At 42.7% G+C, this 25,756-nt stretch overlaps 1 protein-coding gene across 1 annotated transcript in view; it reads right to left on the reverse strand.

Moving 5' to 3' along the window:
* Positions 1 to 1,272: 1,272 nt before the first annotated feature.
* SOCS6 (suppressor of cytokine signaling 6) overlaps positions 1,273 to 25,756 on the reverse strand; it is a 42,384-nt gene continuing 17,900 nt past the window's right edge. Inside the window, exon 2 of the mRNA XM_073631265.1 lies at positions 1,273 to 3,165. Coding sequence (XP_073487366.1) covers positions 1,440 to 3,041 — 1,602 coding nt within the window. The 5' untranslated portion in view covers positions 3,042 to 3,165 and the 3' untranslated portion in view covers positions 1,273 to 1,439. The remainder of the gene's footprint in view (positions 3,166 to 25,756) is intronic.

Here is a 25,756-nt window from a genome sequence, read left to right on the forward strand (position 1 = left end):
CCGCAGGTGTCAATGTTAAGCTAACGACACCCCAAAAACAGGTCATAAAATGCAGTACGATTGGCTGGATACGCATAAGATCCGATTTAAGTATGGCAAAAAAAGGCGCATGCACCTTTTTTGTGCGGGTGCAACGCAATTTAAGCCATACATAATGAATGGGCTCAAATAGCACTGTAGAGAATCGCATGTGATTAGAACAGAAATGCGGCACGATCCGGGTTCGAAATAACATGCGTCTTTTGCCCACACCGCATCAGTGAGAACCAGCACCAAAAGTCACAGAAACCAATCATTAACTTTACAGCCAAGTTGTCCTCTTGCTGGCTTTCAGACCCCTTTTCACACTGGAAGCGTTTTTCAGGTGCTTTAGAGCTAAAAATAGCACCTGTAAAATGCCTCATCTGCAATCCCAGTGTGAAAGCCCATGTGAAAGCAGCTTCTTTGAGGCACTTTAGGAGTGGTGTATACACCACTCCTAAAGCACCCCTGCCCATTGAACTCAATGGGCAGCGCCGCCGAAGCATCTGCAAAGTGCTTCGGCAGGGGCACTTTTAACTCTTTGTTCAGCCGCTAGAGGGGGTTAAAAGCACCCCACTAGCGGTCAAAAAGCGCCTCTGAAACAACGGCAAAGCTTTACCACTGACGCCCCCGCGCTCTCAGTGTGAAAGGGCTCTAAGGGTGCATTCACATGAGCAGAGGATTCTTGCAGCAAGAATTAGCAATGTGTATAGAAACAACATAACTGTCTAGATGTAAACTGCATGTGGACATTAGAGACAGATGATCGCCCCTGGATGCAGACACTGTATCCAGGACTGATCACCTGTCTCTAACTACAGGTAATTTCTCCTTCTGAAATCACATGCACACAGCCACTGCCAGCCTGCAATTCATTTGTACAGGCTTCCCGGCCGCAGCTGTTCGCTTATACATGCGATTCCAGCCGCAGAAATTTGCTGAAAGACCTAATAGCCCATGCGATTGCTCCTTTAAAGAAAGACTTATGGTAAAGGAGAAAAAAAAAAAAAATCTCTATCTCTATATATCTCATTCAGAAAAATGTGTACTTTCAACACAAACAGTTAACAAAAGCTGAAATCTACAGTTTTCAATTTAATGTCAGTGGTGGCAAAGAACACATGACGTGTGCTTTTAATGCATAATAATCACAGTGGATAGCTGCTAAGAAGATGGAAAAAAAAAATAGAATCTAGGATTTCACATTGCGATTATGATTTTTGATAAAAGATGGTGATTTCAGACATCAGATGTTTTAAAATTTTTACTAATTAAAAAAGAAAAGAATAATGCATTACACTAATTTTCCAAACTATATTTGTGTGGCAGCAAAATATTCGGGTAGCGATGAAAGTTTGTAAACTGTATTTAAATCTTTTTTTGTTCCCAAAGTGCAAAATTGCAAGATTCCCACAAGTTCAGTAGTGCTTTTCCTGTAAATAATCCTTCATTTTGTTTGGCAAAGGGAGTTTCTGAATCAGGTCTATTCGGGTGTACTGACGTATGACGAAACGGCACAGGTACTGCAATGACCGCACCTGCATAAACCGCGATACTGGATTTGTCAATCTAACTGGATAAGTGGCTGATCCCGGTACTCGGGATCTGGAGTAGCAAAATGCTCCATTTTCAGAGTCTCTGATGGAATGTTCTATTAGATCCACTATAGAGGTATGTCCTTCCACATCTGGTTGTTCGTAAAAGCTAAATCTGCCATTCGAATGTTCAATTCTAGTGTGAAGTGTTTTGCTATGAGAACGAAAACTTAGGCTTAAAAGGTAACGGTCATCAGAACTGTCTCGAACCAAAAAAGAGCCATCTTGAACATTGGCCAGTTTCTCCTCTGCCTCCCAACGTGTTATAGGCCCCCAGTACCAACCTTGTCTGGCAAGTTTTTTAAGCTCCTCAGTAAGACTAGTGACTATCATAGGACCACTATTTTGTACAGAGTCATAAACTCGACTCACACCCGGAGCAGTACTGGGATCAAAATTCAAATGGCACCTCATGTTTTCAGCCATGTGTGCATCTGTGCTATTAAGTCCTGCAAAGTTCCTTTGGACTTGACTATTTTGTACTGGAGGTAGTAATGGTGAAAGTGGAGGGACATCATTGTGACTTCCCCTGGAGTTCTGAAACAGTACTCCGTTAGTACTATGCAACAGACCATTAATAGACTGGTCAACAAAGATGTCCGAAGCCACCACTACATCCGGGGCCACCTGACTTTCCTCTTCATGAAAGCTATTACTTCCAACATGGGAAGGTACTGCAGAAACTTCCATCGGGGATGAATTGTCCAAACAGAAAGTGCGTGACCCTTCCAAAGGATACATTCCCTCATCTAAAGGCACAGTATATTGAATATAGTCCTGAGGCATAAGTCCTATAACTACAGGCACATGTTCATTAATATGTAGATGGAGATCTCCGTTATGGGATTCTGTATTTTTTAACACATTGCTTTGTTCCTGAAAGACATTATCTGCTTGCAACTCATGAAAGTCTTTTCGAACACCATTAAGTGCTGGGCTTGGAGTGGTGGAATGGACCAATGCCTTCACCTTGACTTCCATTTTTATGCAGGTCTCTTCAGAATTTGTTGGTCGCAAAGGCCATGGCGTTGGACTGTAATGGTGGGTTCTAAGTGAAGTTGATCTTAATGATCTCTGAGATCTTACATCTTTGAAAGTTATAGGTGCAGATGAAGAAGAAAATGTGTCGTCTTCTGCTGAATTCACAGATGTGCTTCCCTTTCCTTTTTGTTTCTGCTTTGCTGAAAGACGTCTTTTTAGTGTTCCCATCAAGCTCTCACTTTTTGGCCTATTTTTGCCACCTTTGTCTTCCTCATTTATTTCACATCCAGTCAAGTCTTTGCCATAGCAACTGCCAAACAGAGAGTCATCTTTCACAAAGTTATTGGTCAATGAAGGCTGCTGTACCATTACAAAATCATTATCCTCTTTGCTTTTATTCAAGTTAAAAGACTTGCGAAATGTTTTCAGACTTATTTTCTTCATTATGGCAAGCGATCAAGTCTTGTTGCCTTTGGACTCTTCCAATGCATGCGCCCTAGCACATTGCCATTAATCACTGCTTCTCCTCTTTGTGTAAATGGCGTCATTTAGCTTCTGTAAGCAGCACCTGTAAAACACAAAGGATATGCAAGAGTAAGATTGGAATGGCTCAAAACATGGCACTGCTTTTCATGTCAACATACAAAGTTTTAACAATACTAAAAACAGGCATAGAGAAAGTGCTTAAAAGGGGGAAAAAAAAAAAAAAAAAAAAAAAAAGGTAGAAGTCAGAGGCAAGAAACTCAACATGGGTCATCCAGTCATATGCATTGTTTTGTCAACAATCTAATTTCATAGGATGCTTTGATAAGTCACATTTAAACATTTATTTGACCCTTCAGTTCACCTCAATGTCATTAAAATGCCACATTATTCTGACTCTGCAAACGCTCCAACATCATGATGTAGTACCCTTATGCCAAAATGTTACAATTTCTCACTGTAGAAACCTCCCGCCCTCCAGTCGCCTATCACTTGCCTGACTGCCCCGTACACACGGTCGGATTTTCCGACGGAAAATGTGTGATAGGACCTTGTTGTCGGAAATTCCGACCGTGTGTAGGCTCCATCACACATTTTCCATCGGATTTTCCGACACACAAAGTTTCAGAGCAGGATATAAAATTTTCCGACAACAAAATCCGTTGTCGGAAATTCCGATCGTGTGTACACAAATCTGACGGACAAAGTGCCACGCATGCTCAGAATAAATAAAGAGATGAAAGCTATTGGCCACTGCCCTGTTTATAGTCCCGACGTACGTGTTTTACGTCACCGCGTTTAGAACGATCGGATTTTCCGACAACTTTGTGTGACCGTGTGTATGCAAGACAAATTTGAGCCAACATCCTTCTGAAAAAATCCTAGGATTTTGTTGTCGGAATGTCCGAACAAAGTCCGACCGTGTGTACGGGGCATTCTACTTCTAACCACCTATTCGTTAGTTAACTGGAGGCAGCCAAGAAGAGTGAGTGAAGCACTAAGTAAAAATATGAAGCATCCAAAACGGGACGCACCATGTCAGGTGGGGCATGACTAATGGTGCCATCACACATAGGAGCATGTTTACCTGTATAAATGCCCACAAATTCTTTTTATTTTTTTACATGTGCGTGGCTATATCTTTTTACTTCAATAAACACTTGCAGTGAGCACTATGGAGTACTTTGTTTCTTTATAAGCTATACCATCACAAGTGGAAGGGAAATAACTAGTAGGAAAGTGTCAGCGGGGTGTCTATGTGGAGAAGTGCCATTTCACCTGGTGGTTGTACAGAAGCCTATTATGACCTTTTATTAGCATTGAAATCCATTATTATTATTGTCTACAGTTACGTTTAACTTTAGTTTCTATTTTGCACACAGATATATGCACATATATGAATGTTTAGATACTAGCTTGCTTATTAAATAAGGTGGTAACATTATTGCATTTTACTTTTATTTGTGGGGGAAAGTTGTACTCATTATTCATTTATAAATAATTTGAACGTGGGCAACATTACAACTAAATAGCACCAACAGCCCCAAAACAAGTAAACAGTAAAAGCACCTCACTGCTGGACAAACATCAAATTTAAAAGCTGCCCAACAAGCACAGTTTAGAAAAGAACAGAATTTTGGGCAGTGGCTCCAAGTGAACGAGGAGCACAGACTTTAGGTGCTGTATACTGTAGGTCCCAGAACCCGATCTCAATTGGGGCTCAAGTAGGAAAAGGAAGAGGTTTGTTCCCAGAGGGTAGAAGCCCTATGGAAAAACAGGGGAGCTCTGACCACAGGAAGGAATCTCAAGGGGGGACCTTCTAGCATGGAATAAAGAGAAAAAAAGGGAACATGGCACAGTCATAGATGTCATACCTTATAGTGGGAGTAAACTTCCATTTATGATTTTTACCTAAAGGTAAGCCTAGAATAAGGTTTATCTATATGTACTGTAAATATCTCCCAAAACGTGACTCCAGCGCGCATAACATCATCGCCAACTCAGCCAATCAGACAGAAGCCAGCGAACCCAGAAAGACCGGGGGAAGATGGAATCGCCTTCGGTGGTGACAGCACGCTGCTGGAGGGCTAAGTTTTCAGGCAAGTCTGTCATAATGTGCAATGCATACCAGCACATTATGCCTTGAACTGTCCGGGCCCCGATTTTTTTTTTTATCCCCTGGATGCGGTTTACTTCCGCTTTAACCACTTGCCGACCACCCGCCGTACATTTACGTCATTACTTTCATGTTAAATACTGTTGTCATGGCAGCAGCTGCCATAACCCCAGTATTATTTTGTATCCATGGCATTTCTGCATCTGGTAAAAGTGGTCCCAGTGGCGGATTTGCCACAAGATCACTTTTAGGCCTCATTTCGTTTACAGGCGTTTTTCATTTTTGGGCATTTTGAAAAAAAAAAAAAAAATTATATATTAATATATATATTTATTTATTATTAATATATATATATTATTAAAAAAAAAAAAAATAAATATATATATATATATATTTTTTTTTTTTTTTTTTTTTTAAACACTTCTAAACGCTTCAAAACGTCACTAAACACGGCATGTAAACGTGGCAAAACAGACATTACTACTACATCACTATCTGTCAAGTTAAATAGTTCAGGAGAGGTTGTAAAAATGTCCCGTGTACATGAAGCCTTAGAGGTAGTAGGAGAGGTGCCCCCCCCTGCTTCCCGGTCATCTCCAAGGTTACCAGACCTGTCGGTAAGCTTGGAGATGACCGGGAAGCGGGGGGGGCACCGCTCCCACTGCCTCTAAGGCTTCATGTACTGGTCTAAACCGGTAACCTGTAAAACAATTTTCAATTGTCGCCTATAGAGATTTTTTAAGTACCGTAGTTTGTCGCCATTCCACAAACGTGCGCAAATTTAAAGCATGACATGTTAGGTATCGTTTTACTTGGCGTAACATCTTTCACATTATACAAAAAAAAAAAAAAGCTGTGCTAACTTTACGGTTTTGTTAGCGGCGCTTTACCGTCGTTTTAGAGATGCTTTTCGGCCACTAGCGGGGCACTTTTAACCCCCATTAGCGGCCGACCAAAGGGTTAAAAGCACCTGCAAAGCGCCGCTGCTGAGGGCCCTTTTGCAGCGCTGCCCATTCATTTCAATGGGCAGGGGTGCTTTAGGAACGGTGTATGCACCGCTCCTAAAGCACCCCAAAGATGCTGCTTGCAGGACTTTTTTTGGACGTCCTGCCAGCGCAGCGCCCCCTGTGTGAAAGCACGAGTGCTTTCACACTGGGACTGTAGATGAGGCATTTTTCAGGCACTTTACAGGTGCTATTTTTAGAACTAAAGCACATGAAAAAACGCCTCCATTGTGAAAAGGGGTCCAACAGCTAAAAGAGAAAAACAAAAATGACTAATCATTTCAAAGATATTTAGACCATTAGAAATTGATAATAATCTTACCCCAAGAAAACTTACAAAACGGAATTTTAAGTCACAAACATTTCCCTGGCTTATCTAACAGCCGGTTCACATCACATAAACGTCATTCAGATTTATTCACTCCCGAAGCGTGTTCATACTCATGAAAATGCTCCCGATACCAATACGTTACAGTGCGATTGTTCCCATGCAAAATGAATGGGTGCAAATCGCATTGCAAAGAATTGCATGTAATTTGAGCAGGAATGCAGTTCCTGTCTGAATCGCATGCTGTTTTCTGCACTGTGATAAGATACAGAGGAGTGGACAGTTGTCTCTGCAGTACACACAAGGTTCTACGACAGCAGCTTCATTGATTCTTCTGGCTGCTCATGCGACCCACTCAGCACCCTCCTAGAGCGGCTTCAGATTTGAAGGGAACAAGGCTCCCGACCACCAGCCATCCTTTATTGATGATTCCTGTGGCAGTTTCGGAGGTCCACACAGTGCCTCCTCACAGTGGCTTCAGTGGTGAAGTAACTGCAGCTCTTAGGATCTGGCGATCCACATTCACGGTTCCCTAGAGCCAGCAACACTGAGACATGCCTTTACAACTTTCTGCTTGTGAGTGCAACTTAACACTTGTTTTCATTTGTGATTTTATATAAATTTTAATAATCACTACGTGTCTGCTTGGCGCCCACGTCTTCCTTTTCGTTCGGTTTCCTGCACTGCTCCTGTGTGAACCCAGCTTGAAATCACTAGAACAAGCCTGGGTTCACACAGGAGTAGTGGGGAAAAAAAAAAAAAATCACATGTAATTCAGACAGGAATCATACCACATTCCTGTTCAAATTACATGCAGTTCTTTGCTGTGCGATTGCGCCCACACAAAATGAATGGGCGCAAATCTCACTGCAAGGTATCAGTACTCTGGTCTCAATTAAACAACACAGATATGGCCTTAGGGTTGCTATGTATCCACTAAATGTATACCAGTTTACCATGTTTTGTAATGGATTGAGCGATGTTCGCTCCATATGCATGTATGTTTGTTTGTATGTTGTGTACTGAAAATAAATTAAAAAATTTACCCAAAAAAAAAAAAAAAAAGTATCAGTACTCTGCGAGTACTGTAACGAAAGTATCGGTACTCGCTGATAAAAACAAAAATGGGTATTGGTGCATGCCTATTTTTTCTCCCCATTTTTAGTTCAAAGGCTCAGTTCACCCATGCAATTTGCAGTGCAACTTTAATCTGACATCAATGCGACTATAAACAGAAGTCGCACCAGCATTAAATAGGAAAAAAATCCTATCAGAGGTTGATAAGCTCATTTTTTTTTTTTCTTTTTAACCCTCACTTCTCCTCCCAGATCATCATTGCTGCCTAAACACTCTCCTCCCAAGCACATTCCATTCACACCCGAGTGTAGAGGAAACGTGCGGTTCCACTCGCATTTTTTTGGTGCATTTTTCACGCATAAATGCGCATCAGCAGCCCAATCACTGCCCTACTTGCAACAAACACTCCAAAATAGCTCAAAGATTTACATGAATGTCATTTAATGTTTCCAGTGTGTGTTTTGGCGTATAGAAATTGCTTCTTATTATCTAATAACGATGTGACTTTAAGTCAACATAAAAGTCTATGGGACTGAAATCACAGGGCACTAGAGCTGCACGATTCTGGCCAAAATGAGAATCACAATTTTTTTTGCTTAGAATAAAAAGATCACGATTCTCGCGACGTAAAATCTTTCACATTATACAAAAAAATGGACTAACTTTACTGGTTAGATTTTATTTATTTATTTTTTTAATTCATTAAAGTATTTTGAAAGAACGCTGCGCAAATACAGTGTGACATAAAATATTGCAACAACCACCATTTTATTCTCTAGGGTGTCTACTAAAAAAATATATGTTTGGGGTTCTAAGTAAATTTTCTAGCAAAAAAAAATGATTTTAACTTGAAACCAACAAATGTCAGAAAAAGGTTTAGTGTTTAAGTGGTTAAACTTTTTTCACTTACACAGGAAGTCTATTCCATAGACAAATTGTTACAATGTTTATACTTGAGTTCAACTGATAAAGAATGTTTTGTTTCTTGGCAGACTGCCCAGTTTTTCTCTTCCTTTCTTTTGAGGGCTGTGGCTTCAGAAGAGCAGAGAGAATTCTTTGCATAGAAAGAATTGTGAAACACTTTAGTCAAGATTGCGATAACGATTCTTGACGATTAATTGTGCAGCTCTACAGGGCACTAGTGTGACCTGTGTCCTGGTGCATTTTTAATGCCACATTCCAGTGCAGTTCCAGATTTTGCACTCTCCAGTTTTAGCAAATCAACCCCAATGGATCCCAAGTTGGGGGCACAATCAAAAGAATTATTCTAACAAGACCTAGCTTTTTATCAAAGGATTTAGCAGCAGAATACGGCCCCTTTCACTGTGAGTTTGTCAGGCCAGCTCCTCTGTTATAATAAGATATACTACACAGTGTATGTGTTTTTTCAAAACTGCAGCTAAATACCTTTTTTCACAGTGCCGATGTGCGGTCATGTGACCTCCCAGCTGACGTCAGAGGGGAATCTCAGCCCCTTCCGCTGTGGTCCTCAGATCAGGGAAGGAGAGCAGCAGGTGGTCACGTGACTGCACAGCGGTGATGTGAAATAAGGTATTTCGCTGCAGAATAAAAATTAAAAAACCCACAGAGACTGTGTAGTATAGTTTATTATAAGAGAGGCTGACAGTAACTGTGATCACCAACTTTACTGCCACTTTAATATGAAATTAATATTTTAATGATCTACATTAAAAAAAAAAAAAAAAAAAAAAAAAACAACCTATTGTTTACACAATGGGTGGATGCAATTCATTGCAGATTACTGAATTTTACTGGGGAACTTATTTTAAATTACTTCTACAAGTTTCAAGTGCTAAGGTCCACTGAAATAAATCGGTTTTGGTGTAGTATCTCCCCTCTGTAAAGTTTGAATGCCAGCAGTGCAAGGCACGAGGTACTCCCACTATACTGAAACACTTTCACTGCCAATATGTATAAAGTAATAGTTAACCGACAGGAAATTTCAGGTTTTTAAAGCAGACCTTCAGTCATTTTTTTCATCTTTCCATCTATTAAATCTTCTGCTCTTGTTGTTTTAACTTTGGATAGTAAAACATTTTTTTTCTACCAGTAAATACCTTATACAGCCCACTTCCTGTTTCTTGTCTGGAAAAAAGCCTAGGCTTATGACATCATGCACAGCTCGCGCTCTTGTGAGTTTTCCAGAAAAGGAGGGGGGGGCTTGAGTCATAAGAGGGCCAATGAGAGCTGCAGGTGTGCCTGTGTGTAAATCCAGGAAGTAAACAGGCAGCAACTTCCGCTGCCCACAGTTAAAAGGGTTGCAGCCAGACTCAGTGGAGGGAGATTTCTGCAGCATATTTGGCAAGTACAGCATCACAGTATATATAAAATATGCTAAGTGGTTGGAGGGAAGCTTCAAAGATGTTTTTATTACAACATATGCAAGCAGACTGCAGTTCCTCTTTAAGTAGTATAAACGCTAAAGCAAACATTTACTATATTGCAGCTTACCAATTATTAGATGCAGTGGCTTCATTCGTTTTTTTTTTTTTTTTTTTTTTTTTTTTAATAGGCTCTCTTTAATTTTCACCTGGCGATTTAGCTAGTAAGGCTTATTTATATACAGAACAAGTGGTCTTGCTAATGAAGCAGTTAGAGGTTGAGCCAAACCATTAACAACTGACGCTTACCACCTACAATGATTAGCTTTTATGTAAAACCTTTATCCCAAAAGGAAAAAAAAAAAAAAAAAAAAAAAACACACACACTGCTGTAACTGCTTAAAAAGTGTTAGCTGGAGTTCAGCTTTAATTTGTTAGTATATCTAAATCTGATAGTACATTTAACACTCCCCTCCCCCAGACTGACAATGCTGCTGTCCAAGGAGTCTATGTTGCGCCTTCATCCACAATGGAGGCCTTCTAATACAGAAAGTGTGTTACATCATCAGGTGAAAACAGAGGGAACAAAAGCCTAAAAAAAAATAAAAATAAAACAAATAATGGAGCCATTACATCGAATGATTGATAAACTGCAATACACTGTATAACCTGTTTGGTTTTAGGTTTAATACCACTTTAAAGTGTGTGCATTTCAGTGCAGTCGAGTTTTGAAAAATGGGTCGGGGACTCCCCCCCACAGGTACAACAGTCCATTCAAATAAACAGGCTGCTGTACCGTGCAGACACAGGACCTTCACAAGTGTTAGTCAGTTTTGAACTGAAAATGAAACAATGCTATGGTCTTCTATAATCAAAGTGAGAATGCCCTGTGCCAAGAAATAACAGCCCCAGGCTGCAAGCAATGAAAATGAACGTAATGCCATCAGAGATTTACAGAACTGCATCATAACTGCCAGTGTCTTCTATGGTCAGCTGCAAAGCAAAGATGTGCTGTAGCATTGTGCCAAATCCGAAGAAGGTGAAGGAATGTAAAGCAGACAGTAAGTTTAAATGCCAATGCTAGGTTTATGAATACAGTATGTATGGATAAGTCTGAGTGTTAATAGCAGTGCGGTTTTGAGGTAATATTATAAAACAGAACTCACAGTAGTGATACGACTGACTGCATGAAGAAGAGCTTTGTGCAGCTCATGAAAAATTCCCCAAAAAACGATATCCAGCAATTACTGTTGATCAACTTTAGTGTAAATTAAAGAGCATATTTACCTGCTTCTAAACAGTTCCTGCAGCCTACAAACTTCTTCCATGCGGCACTTGAATGCTAACGTGTCTACAGGCATTAGAGTATGCTTGCCAATACAGAAGTTTACAGCTAGAAAGGGAAACAATTGTGTGACTGCAGGCCTCCCCAAAATCCTTGTAAAATCATCCAGCAGCTACATCATCAATGCACAACCATCTACTAATTCCTCTAGGCACTTCTATTTGTCCACCTCTACCTCAGGGATATATGAACATGAATCCCTGTATGAGGAAAGCATTGCTAAAACTTGTATAATGTCACATATCAAAAAGGTAGTATTCTATGGCATTACATGTCAAACGTGGGCAATTTAACCACTTCAGCCCCAAAAGGATTTACCCCCTTCCTGACCAGAGCACTTTTTGCAATGCGCACTGTGTCGCTTTAACGGACAATTGTGCGGTCATGCGACGTTGCACCCAAACAAAATCAATGTCATTTTTTCCCACAAACAGAGCAACAATTTTGAAAAAAAGCAATATTTTTGGACTTTTTGCTATAATAAACATCCCCAAAAAATATATAAAAAAACCCAAAATTTCTTTCTCAGTTTAGGCCGATATGTATGCTACATTTAATTTTCCCCATAAAAATATCGCAATAAGAGTATATTGATTGGTTTGCACAAATTAAAGCGTCTACAAAATAGGGGGTAGATTTATGGCATTTTTATTATTATTGTTTTTTATTGTTTTTTTTTTAATACTAGTAATGCCGGCGATCTGCGATTTTTATTGTGACTGCGACATTATAGCAGACACATTGGACACTTTTGACACCATTTTTGGGACCATTGGCATTTATACAGTGATCAGTGCTATAAAAATGCACCTATTACTGTGTAAATGACACTGGCAGGGAAAGGGTTAAAAACTAGGGGGCAATCAAGGGGTTAAGTGTGTCCTAGGGAGTGATTCTAACTCGGGGGGGGGGATGGGCTACCACTGACATGGCAGCGACCACTGCTCCTGATGACAGGGAGCAGTGATCTGTCATGTCACTAGGCAGAACAGGGAAATGCCTCGTTTACGCAGACAACCCCCCCCCCGTTCTGCCACTCCGTGACACGATCGCTGGCCCCCCGGCGGACATAGAGTCCGCGGGAAACGGTCACGGAGTACACGGCGGGCGCCTTCCTACAATGCCGCAATTTAAAGGGGATGTACCTGTATGCCCATTTGCCCAGCTGTGCCATTGTGCTGACGTACATAGTCGTGCGCTGTTCGGCATGTGGTTAAATCTTTTTTTTTGGAGGTTGTTCTCCATGAAAAATGACATCCAAACACTTAGAAGATGAAGATGAATAGGCGGCTACACAGTTGATTTATCACAAATGATTTATTGCATAAGGGCTCAAGCACACAGCCGCAAGGGGGTTCACAAATATTGTATGTATGTGTGCGTTTTCACACAATTACGAGCGTATACTTGCATCCTGTAATTTTTTTTTCTATGAAGCGCTACAAGCAGCAGCTGTGGCTTCTGGTCCACTTCGGGCATGAGCCCTACAAGCTGAACGCGAACTCCTTCCCAAGCCTCCCTGTTAGCAAATGAGACTCTCTAACATCTTAGGCTCCATTCACACCTGAGCGATCTGCAGCGACAGCTGCTGAAGCTCTTTTTTTTTCACGCTTTTTTTTCGTTTTTTTAGTGGAGCGTTTTTGGAGCGGCACCATTCATTTGAACGGGCCTCCCTCCACACCAAAAATGTTTCAAAAGAAGCTCATGTAGCAAATCTTGGCACAGAGCCAGGAGCGTTTGTGGTTTAAAATTTTTGCCACGATTGTAGCGCCTTTGGTCGCTCAACAATCATGGCAAAATGGCAGTGCGTTTGGGGTGCCATTAAGAAATGGCACTGCAAACGCATTCCACACGCGATCCAGATCGCTCAGGTGTGAATGGAGTCTTAGACTCCTAATTGCATGCCAATTGCATTGCGATTTATCACTCACAGGGGGAAAAAAAAAAAAAAAAAGGGAAAAAGAAGTCTCGCCTTTTTTACATTATTCAGTCCATGGGACAAAAGTAACTGTCCCATCTTCCCAGGTGCCCTGTAACACTAGCTGTGACATGTCCACTTCATCTCCTCTTCCAACTTCTTACTTCAAGCAAGTGCCGAGGGCCGGAGACAGACTCTTCCTATTATAATCAGTAGTCTCCTTGCTAGCTGTGCATGAAAAGGGGTACTATGCATGACATTGCAGCTAGTGATACAGGGCACATACAGTGGCCTGCAAAAGTATTCGGCCCCCTTGAACTTTTCAACCTTTTGCCACATTTCAGGCTTCAAACATAAAGATATAACATTTTAATTTTTTGTGAAGAATCACCAACAAGTGGGACACAATTGTGAAGTGCAACGAAATCTATTGGATATTTTAAACTTTTTTAGCAATTAAAAAACTGAAAAGTGGTGCGTGCAAAATTATTCGGCCCCTTTACTTTCAGTGCAGCAAACTCACTCCAGAAGTTCAGCGAGGATCTCTGAATGATCCAATGTTGTCCTAAATGACTGATGGTGATAAATAGAATCCACCTGTGTGTAATCAAGTCTCTGTATAAATGCACCTGCTCTGTGATAGTCTCAGGGTTCTGTTGAAAGCGCAGAGAGCATCATGAAGACCAAGGAACACACCAGGCAGGCCCGTAATACTGTTGTGGAGAAGTTTAAAGCCGGATTTGGATACAAAAAGATTTCCCAAGCTTTAAACATCCCAAGGAGCACTGTGCAAGCGATCATTTTGAAATGGAAGGAGTATCAGACCACTGCAAATCTACCAAGACCTTGCTGTCCCTCTAAACTTTCAGCTCAGACAAGGAGAAGACTGATCAGAGATGCAGCCAAGAGGCCTATGATCACTCTGGATGAACTGCAGAGAACTACAGCTGAGGTGGGAGAGTCTGTCCATAGGACAACAATCAGTCGTACACTGCACAAATCTGGCCTTTATGGAAGAGTGGCAAGAAGAAAGCCATTTCTCAAAGATATCCATAAAAAGTCTCATCTAAAGTTTGCCACAAGCCACCTGGGAGACACATCAAACATGTGGAAGAAGGTGCTCTGGTCCGATGAAACCAAAATCGAACTTTTTGGCCACAATGCAAAACGATATGTTTGGCGTAAAAGCAACACAGCTCATCACACTCAACACACCATCCCCACTGTGAAACATGGTGGTGGCAGCATCATGGTTTGGGCCTGCTTTTCTTCAGCAGGGACAGGGAAGATGGTTAAAATTGAGGGGAAGATGGATGCAGCCAAATACAGGACCATTCTGGATTAAAACCTGTTGGAGTCTGCAAAAGACCTGAAACTGGGACGGAGATTTATCTTCCAACAAGACAATGATCCCAAACATACAGCAAAATCTACAAAGGAATGGTTCACAAATAAACGTATCCAGGTGTTAGAATGGCCAAGTCAAAGTCCAGACCTGAATCCAATCGAGAATCTGTGGAAAGAGCTGAAAACTGCTGTTCACAAACGCTCTCCATCCAACCTCACTGAGCTCGAGCTGTTTTGCAAGGAAGAATGGGCAAGAATTTCAGTCTCTCGTTGTGCAAAACTGATAGAGACATACCCCAAGCGACTTGCAGCAAAAGGTGGCTCTACAAAGTATTAACGCAAGGGGGCCGAATAATTTTGCACGCCCCACTTTTCATTTTTTTTATTAGTTAAAAAAAGTTTCAAAAATCCAAAAGATTTCGTTCCACTTCACAATTGTGTCCCACTTATTGGTGATTCTTCACAAAAAATAAAAATTTTATATCTTTATGTTTGAAGCCTGAAATGTGGCAAAAGGTTGAAAAGTTCAAGGGGGCCGAATACTTTCGCAAGCCACTGTATGAAGGTGGGACAAAGTATTACATGTAATTTGTCTCATGAGGAAGGAAATAATGCAAAAAAAAAATTGTAATAATTCTTCTTTAAAATCAGCTTATGTGAACTCTAGGGTCATCCAGCCACTTCAGACAATATAATGGTTACAGCAATTCAAAATATAATTTGCAAATGTATCTATGGGGCTTGGAGTGGTCAAACAGTTTAAAGCACAAACTATAGATTAAAAAAATAAATTGCTCCTGAGTTTTGATCCTGGTTTGAACTATTTCAGAAACATAACTAGGCCTGGAGCCAAGGCATCTGGCAGTAAGTGTCGGTTCACACTGGGGCAACCTGTCAGGCAACTTAGCCACCTGACAAGTCGCACTCCATGCAGTGCAAAGGAACTGTTCCAATGGGGTACTACTTGGGGGAAGACTTTAGAGCGGCTTGCATGGACTTCTATTGAAAGAAGTCTTTTGCAAGCCGTACTGAGATCACGCTGTGTGGGGCGGCTTCAGAGTCGAACGACTTTGAAGCGGCCCCAGTGTGAACCGGCACTAATGCCTCGTTTCCACTGAGCGGATCGGTTCGGTACGCTATTTTGGGCGTTTCCATTATGAAAGCGGCCCATACAACCAAACCGTACCGTTCCATTCAGGGTCCTGCTTCAGATGTGGGGCCATAGAAAATGGAACGATTCGGTTAGGGCGGAGCTACGATACATTCCACTGATTGGTTGACAGAAAACCCTCTGCTGTGCTATGCTGAGGCATTTTTCTAAACACTGTATGGCCCCTTGTGGTCCCACTTGCAGTGGAAACGCTCACCAGAATAGACCGGACCATTCTAGGCCATTCAAACTGTACCGACCCAAACCGATCCGCTCAGTGGAAAACGAGGCATAAGTGTCTTGTATCCAAGGCACACCATGTCACAGCTCAATGAAGCAAGTTGAAAATGCTCAGTAGCAGGTCACAGTTAGCACTAATGATGGAGAATAAGATGCACTATATATTAAAAAAAAAAAAAAAAAAAAAAGTTTGCCTTGGTGAACAGCCAGTAAAATAGCAGTCAATGACAGTGGTTCTCAAGCAATAAAACAAAAAAGCAAACCCCACGCACACACCCATACAACATTGCCTTCTTCATTTATACTGAAGCCGACACATGACTGGAATTACACTTTAGCCATCACAGCCATAGCAGCTTCAGAAACAGACATTGAAAAAATAGATTACATTTCAAAATTCAAATAGTATGGTTACCAGAAATTATAAAGGTTTTCTATAACGGAGTTCATAAGTTGTAGCTTTTTGTCAATATCTTCACATTTTTCAACTGATTTAAATAATAAGATTTAACACATAGAACCATACAAAATGTCACAACTTGTGAAAAAAATCCTTTTAAAATATAGAAAAAAATTATTTTTAGTAAAATAATCACGCAATTTGATACGTTTCTACAGGTACATTCAGAAAACGGTATCCAAAGTATCGCAATCTTAACCGTAAGCATTTAAATTAGCAAGCCAATATATTTTTGTCCTCTTCAGTGTACTGTGATTACAAGAGGGAAAAATGGATGAATCACTGTGTTAACAACAGTTGCTAGGAAGAGTTTTCACAACTCTAGCATGGTATGCAATTAACATAGGTTTATTCTTAGACGACAAGAAAATTTATTGTCTGTGAACAAAGTATAAACTGAACCATGGAGGTAAAAATGCAGGAAAATATGCCCCCTGCAGAACGAAAAATATTTGTATTTGCTTCATAAATATAAAAAAAAAAAAATAAAAAACAATATAATATTGTTAATATAGGAATACCACATATATATTTTAAAACCCTGGTACCATTAATAAGAAGTTATGCAAATAAAGTTAAAAAATACATTTTCATAATGCTTTAGGCAAGAGCTCACAATTTCAAGTCCTGAGTTACTAGCCAGACCTTAAAAGTGGTTGTAAACTCTTGTGTTACTTCTACCTATAGGTAAGCTTTATTCTAGGCTTACCTATAAGTAGTGGAAATATCTCCTAAAATGTGCGCCACTTAGGAGATATTTCACTTGTAGTGCAACAATGTCGTCATCGGCACATGCGCTTTTGAAGAAACGGAACTCCGTGCCCTTTCTTCCCCAGCGTGTGCCATGACCAGCGTGTGCCCTGCTTTTAATTTGCAGGGAGCAAAAGAGGAAGTAAAACCCACCAGGGTTTACTTCCACTTTTAAGAGTTACTCGCCACCAGTTGCCCCACCCAACCCCTACCCTGCCCCTAAACACTCCCTCATAAATTCTCATGAAATTACACTGTTAGATTTTTTTATGCAGAATTAAAGTGGCTGTAAAGCCACTATGTTATGCTTGTACAATAGTCTCTGTGTGATAACCTGTGCCCCCACTGTATATGCTTTATGAAAAATATGCCGATTTCTACCTTATTTCAGAGTGCCTCCCTGCGCCCACGTGACTGCTCGCCTCTCTCCTCTCCCAATCTGAACAGCTACAGTGGGAGGGGCCGAGAACTCCCTCTGTCAGTTAGGAGAGGGGCGAGCAGTCACATGAGCACCGGGAGGCACTCTAAAATAAGGTAGAAATCTGCATATCTTTTATAAAAGGATATACAGTGGGGCACATGTTATCGAACAGAGGCTATAGCAACAGGAGGGGAAGGGGCGAGGAGCATAGAGCGCTGGTACGAGCTGACAGGCAAGGAGTGGGGGGAGAGCTTCAGATTACAGAGGCATGTAAAATGACAACGGTGTCGGGACTCAGCAGCCACGATAAACCATAGTCAGTTTACAGGGGAAGGGCAGAACCAGGCAAATTACACAACACAAGCACTGTGCCGTTATACATGCTTTAACCACTTCAATACCAGGCACTTAGACACCTTCCCATCCAGGCCAATTTTCAGCTTTCAGCGCTGTCGCAGTTTGAATGACAATTGTGCGGTCATGCTACACTGTACCCAAAAATTTTTTTTATCATTTTGTTCCCACAAATAGAGCTTTCTTTTGGTGGTATTTGATCACCTCTGCGGTTTTTATTTTTTGCGCAACAAATAAAAAAAGATGGAAATTTTGAAAAAAAAAAACAAGTTTTTCTTTGTTTCTGTTAAAAATTTTTGGAAATAAGTACGTTTTCTTCTTCAATGACGGAAACTGATATGGCTGCACTGACGGGCACTCATAGGCAGCACTGATGGGCATTTGTAGGTGGCATTAATGGGTACTTATGGGTGGCACTGATGGGCACCGATGGACACTGATGACACTGATTGATGGCACTGATGCCCCTAAGGGTGGCATTGCTGGGCATCAGTGCTATATAATGTGCCAATTAGTGTCCATTTGTGGGCACTGATTGGCACATGTGGATGGCCATGGGGTACATACCTGGCCATCCACATGTTGCCCCCTCCCCTGGTGGTCCTAGTGGCGATCCCTGGTGGTCCAGTGTGGTGATCTGAGGGGGGGCTGCGCTGATAAACAATCAGCGCAGACCCCCCCTGTCAGGAGAGCCGCCGATCGGCTCTCCTCTACTCGCGTCTGTCAGATGCGAGTGAGGAAAAGCCGATCAACGGCTCTTCCTATTGACATCGTGATTAGCCATGATTGGACACGGCTGCTCACGTGGTAAAGAGCCTCCGCCGGAGGCTCTTTACCAAGATCAGTGTAGCGGTGTGTCAGACTGACACACCGATCGCCGCAATGCGCGCGGCGGCATGTTATCCTGCTGGACGTCATATGACGCCCAGTCAGGATAACTGAACCACCGCCCGGCCGTCATCTGCTATGGGCCGGGCGGGAAGGGGTTAAAAAAGGAAGGAGTATCCATTTTTATTTCTTTACAAAAATATAAACAACTTTATCAGTACCCATCAGTACAGCCTCACCAGTGCCCACCAATGCACAGGGATGAGAGCCGGCCGGATCACACAGAGCAGGAATCTCCCGCTCTGGCACAGCTTGGATTTGAATTGCCGGGTGGCCGCAATCAAAGTCCTGCCTCCTGGACCAGCTCCTATGATAGACGTCATACTACTTCAATTTCCTGGCATTGTACTAGTGTGCCGTCTATCATAGGAGCCGATCCAGCAGCCGACATCACAGCGAAAAATCCCTGCTCTGTGTGATCCGACTGGCTCTCCTCTTCCTCTCCTGTCTCCAGATTCGTGGCCCATCACTGGGAAGAGAAGGGCTCCCATTTTTTGAGTGTTGTTGCACATTGCATTAATGCAGCTCATTGACTCTAAACAAGCCTCAACACAAAAAAACATAACTGCACTTCAGGGAATTCTCACCTGTACATAATGGTGTACTGGTCCAGGTACATTTGTTTATATTGTATATGTTTGTCCGAGTGCCATTCAGAATGGTGCAACAAATCACAGGTATGAAGTCTAAACCACTTGAATCCTGGGTGTAAATTTTAAAATGGGGCCCTGGGGGACACTAGCTACTTATCAAAGTGCTATTTTAAATAGGTGCCCTGATACTGTGGCTCCTGTGGGCCCCTCTACCACTAGTGCTGGAATTGCTGGCTGTCTGACAGTCAGGAATCAGCACTAAGCCCAGGAGTTTAAACAAATCAGTTTCTGAGCTTCCGTTGCTTCTACTCCATAGGTCCCATAACGATGTGTGGAAGTGATCCACCCAAACAAGTGAAATCTATCCACATATACACAAACAATTAGGTCCATATATATATTTGGGCACAGGCACAATTTTAGATTTTTTAGGTATTTACAAAAACATTATTCAAGATATAGTCATAAAATGGATATGGGCTGAAAGTGCATACTCTCAGGTTTAATTTGAGGGTATGTACATCCAAATCGGGAGGAAGGGTTTAGAAAAACAGCTCTTAAGAATAGCTATCCCCTTTTTCAAGGGACCAAAAGTAATTGGACAATTGAATCAAAAGCCGTTCATGGACAGGTGTGGGCTACTCCTTCGTTTTTTCTTCATCAATTAAGCAGGTAAAAGGTCTGGAGTTGATTCTAAGGCTCCATTCACACTAGCGCGTTTTTTGATGCATTTTGCAGAAATGCAGGGGAATTTTTTAACATGGGTTTCTATGGAACAAGTTCACATCAATGTCTTTTTGTACCTCTGCATTTTTGGAAAGGGTCAGGGACTTTTTTTCATGCAAAATGCAGCGTTTTGCATGTAATACAATTCAATGGACCAGCATCAAAAACGCATGTGCACCGTTTTTACAGCGTTTTTGATGCGTTTTTGCCGTTTTTTTTTTTTTTTTTTAAACTGTAAAAAAAAATTTTAAAAAACGCGAAACGCCGCAAAAACGCTGTAAAAACGCTACAAAAACGCTGCTCAAAAACGTGGCAAGCATGACAAAAAAACTCCAAAAACGCTCAAAAGCAACATGCATAGGTGTGAATCGAGCCTAAGTGTGGTATTTGCATCTGGAATCTATTGCTGTGAACCTACATTATGTGTTCAAAAGGAGCTGTCCATGCAAGTGAAACAGGCCATTGCAAGGCTTCAAAAATGAATCCAGAGCGATAGCAGCAACATTAGGAGTGGCCAAATCAGTTTCAGTTTGGTACATTCTGGAGAAAAGAAGAAGGACGCACTTGTGAGCTCAGCAACAAAAAGGACTGGGCATCCATGGAAGACCATAGTGGTTGATGATCACAGGATCCTCTATGGTAAAAGAAAAACCCATTCACATCATCCAGACAAGTGAAGGACACTCTCCAGGAGGCGAGTGTATCATTTTCAAAGTGTACAATTAAGAGAAGACTGCACAAGAGCAAAGACAGAGGGTTCACCACAAGGCCTGAATAATAAGGGTTTATAAGCCTGAAGAATAGAAAAGCCAGATTAGACTTTGTAAAAAAAAAAAAAATTAAAAAAAAGGGAAGGGAAGAAGGACCAGTTCTGGAAAAGCATTGTTTGGACGGATGAAATTAAGATTAATTTGTACTAGAATGACATGAATTAAAAAAAAAAAAGTGTGGAGAAGGCTTGGAATAGCTCATGATCTAAATGTAATTTGTAAAACATGGTGGAGGCAGTGTGATGCATGGGCATGCATGGCTTCCAGTGGCACTGGGTCATTGGTGTTTATTGATGTTGTGACAGAAAACAGAAGCAGCTGGATGAATTCTGCAGCGTTTAGAGATATACTGTCAGTCCAGATTCAGCCAAATGCAGCAAAAGCTGATTGGACGGCGCTTCACAATACAGATTGACAATGATCCAAAAACACACTGCAAAAGCAACCCAGGAGCGTTTGAAGGTAAAGTGTAATATTCTGCACTGGCCGAGTCAATCACCTGATCTCAACCCAATTGATCACGCAGTTCACTTGCTGAAGGTAAAACAAAATAGGCAGAAAGACCCACAAAGATCAACTGAAGACCACTGCAGTTAGAGCCTGGCAAAGCATCAGAAAGGAGGAAACCCAGTCTTTGTTCATGTCCATGGGTTCCAGACTTCAGGCAGTCATTGCCAGTAAAGTATTCTCAACAAAATATTTAAAATGAACATTTTATTTATGATTATTTTTATTTGTCCAATTATATTTGAGCCCCTGAAAAAGGGGGGGGGACTGTGCATAAAAATGATTGCAGTTCCTAAAATTTGTACTCAATATTTATGTTCAACCCCTTGAAGACATGGATGAGCGGGTTTGGGGTGGAAGAACTTGATTGGCATGCATAGAGCCTCAACCCAATAGAACATTAGGATGAAATTAGAGCAGAGACTCAGAGCCAGGCCTCGTCCGACATCAGTGCCTGACCTCACAAATGCGCTTCTGGAAGAAAGGTCATAGACACACTCCTAAACCTTGTGGATAGACTTCACATAGACAACACTTTAAATTTTTTTACAAGTTACCAGTTTAGAGTTAGAGAGGAGGTCTTGGGCTACAATTGTTGTTCTAACGCATGCAGCGATACCCCACATGTGTGATTTGAATGCCGTTTACACATTTGGGCGCAACTTACGTTTGTGGTGCGCTTTAAATTGAATTTTTTTATTGTTTGTTTTACTTTCATCTTTACACTCTTTAATTATTTTTTTGATTACTTTTTTTTTCCCCTATTACAAGGAATGTAAACATCCCTTGTAACAGGAATAGTGTGAGACAGGTCCTCTTTATGGAGAAACTGCTTCCTTTGTGTGAAATCCCTGGTGTTCCTACCAGTCCCTCTGCTTTCCTGTTAAAAACTGTGGTCAGTTCCCTAGTTATGCTAGGAACTCAGTTCCTCCAATGATCAGACTTGTTATGACACCTCCCTTGTACAACCTTTCACTGGGAAGCTCAGTATACTGCTGCTTCTCCTCCCCCACCCCCAGCTCTTATACAGCTGAGAATAGCTGATGCTGTGTAAGTGCATATGTAGCATTGAGAGATAATTGTGTTTCCATGCTGAATGCAGAGCTAAAAACTAAAAAGATTAAAAAGCCTCTCTCTCCCCCTCATCCTAAGTTGTTTTGTATTCTTGACCATCCAGGAGTACACTTGATCATGTTTGTGGTTGTGGTGCCCCCCCCCCCCCCCCCCCCCCGTCAGGTGATTAGGTCAAGGTGTGCCTGTGTTCCTGGTCAGGTTGCTTACCTGCAGGGTTTTTTTCTTAAAGTGGACCTTCAGTCTCATGGTGAGGAAGAATGGGGAGATGCCAATGTAAACAAGCATCTCCCCCGTTCTGCCTAATGACACTCTCACTGATCACTGCTCCCTGTAATCAGGAGCGGTGATCAGTGTAGTGTCACACACAGCCCCCCCCCAGTTAGAATCACTCCCTAGGACACACTTAACCCCTACAGCGCCACCTAGTGGTTAACCCCTTCACTGCCAGTCACATTTAAACAGTAATCAATGCATTTTTAATTGCACTGATCGCTGTATAAATGTGAATGGTCCCAAAACCGAGCCAACATTGTCTGACGTGTCCGCCATAATGTCGCAGTCACAATAAAAAAAAAAAAAAAAACCATAAAAAACTATTCCCTATTTTGTAGACGCTATAACTTTTGCGCAAACCAAACAATAAAACGCTTATTGAGATTTTTTTTTACCAAAAATATGTAGAAGAATACGTATCGGCCTAAAGTGAGGAAAAAAAATGTTTTTTTATATATTTTTGGGTTTATTTATTATAGTAAAAAATAATGCAGTTTTTTTTCTTTCAAAATTGTCGCTTTTTTTTGTTTATAGCGCAAAAAATAATAAATTTTGTTTGGGAGCCACGTCGCATAACCACGCAACTGTCAGTTAAAGCGACGCAGTGCCGAATCGCAAAAAGTGCTCTGGTGTTTGGCCTGCCAAATGGTACGGGGCTTAAGTGGTTAATGCCTGGAAGAGGGTTATTTCAGCTTTGCCACAAAATTGTCCTTTGTTTTTGGGACTAGTCTCCCTGTAACATTTTTCTTTTGCTCAGGCAGAATTGTTGGCGGGCTTAGGCTGGGTTCACACTGGTCCGACAAACGCTCCGACATTGGGAGCTCATGTCGCATGACGTGTGAAATTTAATGTTTCCCTATGGGAGCCGTCCTAACTGGTCCGACACAAGTCGTTCCGACTTTAGAAATGCTCCCTGTACTACTTTGGTCCGACTTTGATCCTACTTCATCCTATTGACTATCATTGAAGTCGGATCAAAGTCGGATTGCCGTCTCGCATGATCCGACTTCGGCACGCGACTTGTGCTCAGATCATCTTGAGGGGGAACTCCGCGCCAAATTTTAGATAAAAATCCGGCATGGGTTCCCCCTCCAAGAGCATACCAGGCCCTTGGGTCTGGTATGGAACTTGAGGGGAACCCCCTACGCCGAAAAAGCGGCGTGGGGGGTCCCCCCAATCCATACCAGACCCTTATCCGAGCACGCAGCCCGGCCGGACAGGAATGGGGGTGGGGACGAGCGAGCGCCCCCCCCCCTCCTGAACCGTACCAGGCCGCATGCCCTCAACATGGGGGGTTGTTGCCTTGGGGGAGGGGGGCGCGCTGCGGCCCCCCCACCCCAAAGCACCTTGTCCCCATGTTGATGAGGACAAGGGCCTCTTCCCGACAACCCTGGCCGTTGGTTGTCGGGGTCTGCGGGCGGGGGGCTTATCGGAATCCGGGAGCCCCCTTTAATAAGGGAGCCCCCAGATCCCGGCCCCCCACCCTATGTGAATGAGTATGGGGTACAGCGTACCCCTACCCATTCACCTAGGAAAAAAGTGTCAATTTAAAAAAAAACACTACACAGATTTTTAAAGCATTTTATTAGACAGCTCCGGGGGTCTTCTTCCGACTTCGGGGGTCTCTCCGGTTCTTCTCCACGCTCTCCGGATCTTCTGCCGGGCTCCTCCGCTCTCTTCTGCTCTTTTGCCGCTCTTTTGCTAAAGCGGAGGAGCCTGGTCTTCAATCTTCTGCCTTCTGCCTTCTGCCCTCTTCTCCTGATGTTGACACAACGCTCTCTGGGGCTAGAATGCTCTCTGTGCGCTCTGCTCTGACTTATATAGGCGGTGACCCCGCCCCCTTATGCCGTCACAGTCCCTGGGCATGCTGGGACTGTGACGTTTTAGGGGGCGTGGTCATCACCCGATGACCACGCCCCCTTATGCCGACAGAGCGCACAGAGAGCATTCTAGCCCCAGAGAGCGTCGTGTCAACATCAGGAGAAGAGGGCAGAAGGCAGAAGGCAGAAGATTGAAGACCAGGCTCCTCCGCTTTAGCAAAAGAGCGGCAAAAGAGCAGAAGAGAGCGGAGGAGCCCGGCAGAAGATTCGGAGAGCGTGGAGAAGAACCGGAGAGACCCCCGAAGTCGGAAGAAGACCCCCGGAGCTGTCTAATAAAATGCTTTAAAAATCTGTGTAGTGTTTTTTTTTTAAATTGACACTTTTTTCCTAGGTGAATGGGTAGGGGTACGCTGTACCCCATACTCATTCACATAGGGTGGGGGGCCGGGATCTGGGGGCTCCCTTATTAAAGGGGGCTCCCGGATTCCGATAAGCCCCCCGCCCGCAGACCCCGACAACCAACGGCCAGGGTTGTCGGGAAGAGGCCCTTGTCCTCATCAACATGGGGACAAGGTGCTTTGGGGTGGGGGGGCCGCAGCGCGCCCCCTCCCCCAAGGCACCACCCCCCATGTTGAGGGCATGCGGCCTGGTACGGTTCAGGAGGGGGGGGGCGCTCGCTCGTCCCCACCCCCATTCCTGTCCGGCCGGGCTGCGTGCTCGGATAAGGGTCTGGTATGGATTGGGGGCGACCCCCCACGCCGTTTTTTCGGCGTAGGGGGTTCCCCTCAAGGTCCATACCAGACCCAAGGGCCTGGTATGCCTCTGGAGGGGGAACCCATGCCGGTTTTTTATTTAAAATTTGGCGCGGAGTTCCCCCCTAAAGATTCATACCAAACACAGTGCCGGCATTGGCGGGGATCCAAGTCGGATCCCCGTTCATTGAAAGTCGGACACATGCCGGCTTCATGTCGCAGGGCAAAGTCGGATCCAAAGTAGGATGGCTGTCGTGTCGCACCAGTGTGAACCCAGCCTTATCGTTGCATCACTAAAGCCTGGACTTTGTCCAACTCTTCTAAACACCTTTCTCCTGGCAAAAGCTGCAATATTTGTACCACTTTGAGACGCAAAAATCTGACATAATCATACCGCCAGGGAGGCTACCATTTGCCTATG

This window comes from Aquarana catesbeiana, linkage group LG05 (genome assembly GCF_042186555.1).
Source record: "Aquarana catesbeiana isolate 2022-GZ linkage group LG05, ASM4218655v1, whole genome shotgun sequence".
Lineage (NCBI taxonomy): Eukaryota > Metazoa > Chordata > Amphibia > Anura > Ranidae > Aquarana > Aquarana catesbeiana.